This window comes from Zea mays, chromosome 9, assembly GCF_902167145.1.
Source record: "Zea mays cultivar B73 chromosome 9, Zm-B73-REFERENCE-NAM-5.0, whole genome shotgun sequence".
Taxonomy (NCBI): Eukaryota; Viridiplantae; Streptophyta; class Magnoliopsida; order Poales; family Poaceae; genus Zea; species Zea mays.
In genome coordinates, this window is record NC_050104.1 from 25710754 (window position 1) to 25717992 (window position 7239).

Consider the following 7239-nt stretch of genomic DNA (forward strand, 5'->3'; position numbering starts at 1 on the left):
TTCGGCTCGGTCGAGGGGTAGCTCTCCTCGGTGGAGATATTGCAGGTACGGGGTCTGCCAGTTTTGATTAGGCGTGACCCCGCTTCGCTCCTCGTCGACGCGCAGTGCCTCACCCTCGGGGGCCGAGGGTACCTCGGACTGAACCGAGGGTGCCTCGGGCCGAGCTGAGGGTGCCTCGGGCCGAGCCGAGGGTGCCTCAGACTGAGCCGAGGGTACCTCGGGCTAGGCCGAGGGTGCCTGGGGCTGGGCCGAGGGTGCCTCGGGCTCGGGCGTGTCGTCGATCTTGACGGAGGGTTGATGCAGGTCTTGGGAGAAGACGTCCGGGGGAACCGTTGTTCGCCCTGAGGCTATTTTAACCAGCTCGTCCGCAGTCTCGTTGTAGCGCCGGGCGATGTGGTTGAGCTCGAGCCCATAGAACTTGTCTTCCAGGCGCCGAACCTCATCGCAGTAGGCCTCCATCTTCGGGTCGCGGCAGTAGGAGTTCTTCATGACTTGGTCGATGACGAGCTGCGAGTCACCGCGAGCGTCGAGGCGTCGGACCCCTAGCTCGATGGCGATCCGCAACCCGTTGACCAGAGCCTCGTACTCAGCCACATTGTTGGACACCGGGAAATGGAGGCGTAGCACGTAGCGTAGGTGCTTCCCGAGGGGCGAGATGAAGAGTAGGCCTGCGCCGGCTCCTGTCTTCATCAGCGACCCGTCGAAAAACATGGTCCAGAGTTCCGGTTGGATCAGAGCTGTTGGGAGCTGGGTATCGACCCACTCAACCACAAAGTCCGCCAAGACTTGGGACTTGATGGCCTTCCGAGGGGCGAACGAGATTGTCTCGCCCATGATTTCCACCGCCCACTTTGCGATTCTACCCGAGGCCTCTCGGCACTGGATGATCTCCCCCAGGGGGAAGGATGACACCACAGTTACCGGATGAGACTCGAAGTAGTGTCGTAACTTCCGCCGCATCAGGATCACTGCGTATAACAGCTTCTGAACTTGTGGGTAGCGGATCTTGGTCTCGGCCTCAGGCGTAAGGAGAGGATCCAGGTGTACTTCTGAACAGGGAGCGAGCGGCCTCACACGAGCACCTGTCCCGTCCTCTTCCCCGCGCGGCCAACCCTCTGTAAGAGGGCCCTGGTCCTTCCTTTTATAGGCGTAAGGAGAGGATCCAGGTGTACAATGGGGGGTGTAGCAAAGTGCTAACGTGTCTAGCGGAGGACAGCTAGCGCCCTAAGTACATGCCATCGTGGCAGCCGGAGAGGTTTTGGCACCCGGTTCGTGTGGTGTCGTGGCCGTCGGAGGAGCGCTGGAGCCTGGCGGAAGGACAGCTATCGGAGCTGTCGAGTCCTTGCTGACGTCCTCTTGCTTCCGTAAGGGGGCTGAGAGTCGCCGTCGTCATAGAGCGTGCGGGGCGCCATCATTGCTTGTCTGGCAGAGCAAGCCAGATGGGACGCCGGTCTTGTTTCCCGTAGCCTGAGTCAGCTTGGGGTAGGGTAATGATGGCGCCTCCTGTTGACGTGGTCGGTCTATGCCCTGGGTTGGGCGATGTGAAGGCTCCTCCGAGGTCGAGGTCGAGTCTGTCTTCCGAGGCCGAGGTCGAGTCCGAGCCCCTGGGTCGGGCGAGGCGGAGACCGTCGGTTGAGGCCAGGGTTGAGTCCGAGCCCTGGGGTCGGGCGAAACGGAGTTCGCCGTCTTCCGGGGTTGAGCCCGAGTCCGAGCCCTGGGTCGGGCGGAGCGGAGTTCGCCGTCTTCCGGGGCTGAGCCCGAGTCTGAACCCTGGGTCGGGCGGAGCGGAGTTCGCCGTCTTCCGGGGCTGAGCCCGAGTCCGAGCCCTGGGTCGGGTGGAGCGGAGTTCGCCGTCTTCCGGGGCTGAGCCCGAGTCCGAGCCCTGGGTCGGGCGGAGCGGAGTTCGTCGTCTTCCGGGGCTGAGCCCGAGTCCGAGCCCTGGGTCAGGCGGAGCGGAGTTCGCCGTCTTCCGGGGCTGAGCCCGAGTCCGAGCCCTGGGTCGGGCGAAGCGGAGTTTCCTATGGTGCCTGAGGCCGGGCCTGGCTGCCTATCAGCCTCACTCTGTCGAGTGGCACAGCAGTCGGAGCGGTGCAGGCGGCGCTGTCCTTCTGTCAGGCCGGTCAGTGGAGCGGCGAAGTGACTGCGGTCACTTCGGCTCCGTCAACTGAAGGGCGCGCGTCAGGATAAAGGTGTCAGGCCACCTTTGCATTAAATGCCCCTGCGATTTGGTCGGTTGGTGTGGCGATTTGGCCAGGGTTGCTTCTTGGCGAAGACTGGGCCTCGGGCGAGCCGGAAGTATGTTCGTTGCTGGAGGGGGGCCTCGGGCGAGACGTAGATCCTCCGGGGTCGGCTGCCCTTGCCCGAGGCTGGGCTCGGGCGAGGCGTGATCGAGTCCCTCGAATGGACAGATCCCTGACTTAGTCGCACCCATCAGGCCTTTGCAGCTTTGTGTTGATGGGGGTTACCAGCTGAGAATTAGGAGTCTTGAGGGTACCCCTAATTATGGTCCCCGACAGTAGCCCCCGAGCCTCGAAGGGAGTGTTAACACTCGCTTGGAGGCTTTTGTCACACTTTTTTGCAAGGGGACCAACCTTTCTCGGTTGCGTTTTGTTCCGGTGGGTGCGCGCGAGCGCACCCGCCGGGTGTAGCCCCCGAGGCTCGGAGGAGTGGTTTGACTCCTCCGAGGTCTTAATGCCTCGCGCAATGCTTCGGCTGGTCTGGTCGTTCCCTCATGCGAGCTGGCCGTAGCCCGGGTGCACGGTTGGGTCCCAAGTTCTCGGGCTGGTATGTTGACGCTGTCAACGGTTTGGCCAGAGCCGGGTTTGCGAGAGCAGCCCCCGAGCCTATGCACAGGGTGAGAGGACGGTCAAGGACAGACTCGACTTTTTTACATACGCCCCTGCGTCGCCTTTCCGCAAGGAGGAGGGGGGAAAGCGCCATGTTGCCCTCGGAGGGCGCCGAACATGGTGTCTCCGGTGAGCTGCTGGCGGGTAATCCGAGTGGACGCCCGTCGGCTGAGGCCAGGGCTGAGTCCGAGCCCTGGGGTCGGGCGAAACGGAGTTCGTCGTCTTCCGGGGCTGAGCCCGAGTCCGAGCCCTAGGTCGGGCGGAGCGGAGTTCGCCGTCTTCCGGGGCTGAGCCCGAATCCGAACCCTGGGTCGGGCGGAGCGGAGTTCGCCGTCTTCCGGGGCTGAGCCCGAGTCCGAGCCCTGGGTCGGGTGGAGCGGAGTTCGCCGTCTTCCGGGGCTGAGCCCGAGTCCGAGCCCTGGGTCGGGCGGAGCGGAGTTCGCCGTCTTCCGGGGCTGAGCCCGAGTCCGAGCCCTAGGTCGGGCGAAGCGGAGTTTCCTATGGTGCCTGAGGCCGGGCCTGGCTGCCTGTCAGCCTCACTCTGTCGAGTGGCACAGCAGTCGGAGCGGCGCAGGCGGCGCTGTCCTTCTGTCAGGCCGGTGAGTGGAGCGGCGAAGTGACTGCGGTCACTTCGGCTCTGTCGACTGAAGGGCGCGCGTCAGGATAAAGGTGTCAGGCCACCTTTGTATTAAATGCCCCTGCGATTTGGTCGGTTGGCGTGGCGATTTGGCCAGGGTTGCTTCTTGGCGAAGACTGGGCCTCGGGCGAGCCGGAAGTATGTTCATCGCTGGAGGGGGGCCTCGGACGAGACGTAGATCCTCCGGGGTCGGCTACCCTTGCCCGAGGCTGGGCTCGGACGAGGCGTGATCGAGTCCCTCGAATGGACAGATCTCTGACTTAGTCGCACTTATCAGGACTTTGCAGCTTTGTGCTGATGAGGGTTACCAGCTGAGAATTAGGAATCTTGAGGGTACCCCTAATTATGGTCCCCGACAGCTAGCTTGGCTCGCTACAAAATTAAAACGAACCGAGTCGAACTAAGTTACTAACGAGCCGAGTCGAGCGAGTTATCGAGCCACGAGTATTTCGTCCAGCCCTAGTCCCAATCATCGACGCGCTTGACGTATTTTTTTAATGGATCACTTATTGACATGCAAGATCTATTTGAGACAAAAGAGGTAATCCGACTAAAATATCGTTGTTGTCTGACTAAAGCGGTTGTTCACGCCAAAAATAGATTCACGATAAATCTGAAATTATCATTAGAATTATAAGTAAAGTCGTCATCAGAGCTGGTCTACTGTAAATCTTAGATTTAGATCCATTTTTAATGGTATTAGCAGAGTAGCCCCTCGGTCAAAATCTAGATCCAAATTTACCGTTTTTATTAACGAAGTCCTCCCAAACATGCCGTCATTACGGTGAAACTGAAGTAGAAAAGACCGGGAGTCACAATGGGTGAAGGGTGTTCATTGGCAACGACGAAATCGTGAACATACTCCACTCACTACAGAACCCAACCTCCACCACATCCTCGCCCAGAAGCCGAAGATGATGAGCCAGTTCCAGTGATCGAACTAACCAACACGATAACCACAAGACTGCACTGATAATGGATCATGGATGTTTCATCAAGGAAGCTAGAAGCGCGCGCTTTATTGCCATGAGCGCATCACACCAGACTAGTTATTTACAAAACTCTGCCACACGGCGGAACAGAGCGCCCGATCGATCGGGCCGGCGGAGACGACGACCACAACATCATCACGACTACGACGCTGCTAGTACTTGCAACTCCTACTGCTACTACCGGCTAGTATAATACACGGAGGCGCGCGCGGGGGGACCAGGACGGCCGCCGCTAATCAGGCGCTGGCCTTGTTGACCTTCTTGCCGGCACCGGAAGCGGCGGCGCGGGCTGGCTTGGGCTTGGGCTGCGCGGGCGCCGGGGCCACCTTCCTCGCTCGCTTCGCGCGCACCTTACGTGCCTCCCTCGACGGCGCCGAGGCAGCGGCCGCCGGCTTCATCTTGGCCGGCGCGGCGGCCCTCTTGCGCTTGGCCATTCCCGCCGACGCCTTCTTCTTCGCCTTCGCGGCCGCGGAGGGCTTCCTCTCCTCGGCGGCGGCGAGCTTGAAGGAGGCCTTGACCTTGACGAGGCGGCCCTTGGCGGCGAAGCCGCGCAGCTGCACGGCCAGCACCTTGCGGTAATTGGGCGGGAGCACGTCCCGGTGCTTCTCCCCCATGTGCTTGGCGATCGCGTACGGGCTCGCCCCGACCTTCCCGCCGTCCTGCGACAGGATCGCCTCCTTGATCATCTGACCTCGATCACCCCAGGTCCCCAGCAGACACAGCGACCGATCATCAGAATGAGAATCCAAGCACGGATGAGTAACCGACAAGACGACGACGACGACGACGGCATCTTTGCTCACCTCGAAATAGGGCGGGTGGTGCAGCCCGGCGGACTTGGGCTTCCTGCTCCGCGGCTTCCTCGCCTTCTTCTCCTTCTCGGCGGCGGGGTCGGCCTTCTTCTCCTTCTCGGCGGCGGGGTCGGCCTTCTTCCTCTCGTCACCCTCCTCGTCGGGCTTCTTCCCCTCCTCCGGCTTCTCCACCACCTCCTTCGCCGCTTCCGGCGCCGGCTCCTCGGAGACGGTGACGACCGGAGCAACTTCCTCAGTTACGGTTGCCATGACCAGAAATCAGTGATCACTCTCCGTCAGTGTGCGTCTGACGCAAGCGGTTGCTCCTACTCGGTACTCGCTGTGACGAGTGATCGGTGGTCCGTGGCGCCGTATTTGTAGCCTCCGACGGCGCGATCCGATTGGCCGCCCGCGGCCGCCCGCGGATCAGCATCCTCGGTCGGTGCATCCGGAGCGTACACGTGGCCGCGCGATGCGGTCGCCTGCCCCCACCCCGCCCGACGCACCGATGGTTCTCGACTTCTCGCGCGGCCTCGCGTGGACGGACGCCTCGGCTCCAGGAGGGTGTGTTTTCGCGTGTTTTTGGGTGGGTGGTTTGGAAGACGAATTCTGCATGACTTTCAGTGATTTGGTTGGGGAATTTCGAGTTCCGCTGGAATTCAAAGTCAGATGGGTGCTGGGGATTTGGAAATTGGAAAGATGACTTTGATTTGTGGGATAAATTTTGAGGTTTGTGAAAGGGTGTGTTTTTTGTGTTTGTGCTGGGATGGGGGCTCAAGGTTTGTACGGGTTGGGTAGAGGTATCGCTATGAGTATGACAATAAGTGGTGCTCTTCGATGCCGAGATCATACAGTGGAGTCTGAAACCGTGAATGAGATAAAAAAAAATTACTACTTATAGACAAGTTAGACTGCCATTCCGTGATTCCATGTTCTGTGACTTTTTCCATCCCTTCTCTCCGTACATTCATGTTCTTTCTCATTCCCCCTTCCATCACTTCTCTCCGTACATTCATGTTCTTTCTCATTCCCCCTCCTCGCGTACATCTCACGCCTATCTAAAATTAAATTTAAAAAAACACAAATAGCACCCAAGGGTATTCGAACCCACAACCCACCAAGCAAGTGTGCTCATAGCTACCACTACACCACATCCACATGTGTGTTTCTGTCTACATCTATTACAGCATCTCTTCCAAACTCACTTGCTACCCTCACACAATGTGCAGTAATAGATAAGTATCACCGAGATTCTTGATTTAGATTTTTGGATGAAGGAAGTAGTATTTAAAGAAGAACCTTGCATGCAATTTCTTTTGTTTGAATAATGTTTTCAACTTAAATTCCTTTTTTGCATGTGTGACATTTATCCTCCGTAATATTTTTCCATGGATCTGACTTGTGAGTCATTTTCATAAACCAACGCCAAAGATGAATCCATGTTTCACATTGGAAATCCCGAACAAACACCACTAGCAGGAGGCGCTCGCGTTGGCGTCGCTCATCGACGACGAGAAGAAGCTTGGCGACTGCCAGTTCAACCTCTGCAAGCAGTCCTACGTGGCCGCATGCGCTGCTGTATACGACAAGCTCCAGCGCAGCCGCCGCTTGGACGCGGTCCAGAGTGGCTGCACCGCACTGTCCGTCGTCAAACAAGGGGACCTCATGGTCGTCGCCAACTCCAGCGACTCTCGGGTTGTTCTGGGCATCGCATCCGACGACGGCGCCATCACACCGTCCAGTTCATCATCCACCTGAAGCCCAACCTGCCACGTAAGTCGCTACTGACATGCCATGAATTCTTGTGCGCTGGGACGACGACCGTTGCTGACGTTGTGTGAGTGTCCTCGAACAAGATGTATGTAGAGGAGTAGCACATCCGGTGGTGCAACGACCAGGTGTACTACCTCGCTGATGAGTCCGGGATGCACTTCGTTTGGCAGCCCAGCCAAGAGTCATCGGTACTCGTTATG

General features: G+C 58.9%; 1 protein-coding gene across 1 annotated transcript; it reads right to left on the reverse strand.

Moving 5' to 3' along the window:
* Positions 1 to 4472: 4472 nt before the first annotated feature.
* Positions 4473 to 5615, reverse strand: LOC103638138 (histone H1-like). The gene is made up of 2 exons (NM_001308055.1): positions 5279 to 5615; positions 4473 to 5161 (listed from the first exon to the last, which is right to left on the reverse strand). The coding sequence occupies exons 1-2, from the start codon at positions 5534 to 5536 to the stop codon at positions 4712 to 4714; spliced, it is 708 nt and encodes a 235-aa protein (NP_001294984.1). The 5' UTR covers positions 5537 to 5615; the 3' UTR covers positions 4473 to 4711.
* Between the last annotated feature and the right edge of the window lie 1624 nt (positions 5616 to 7239).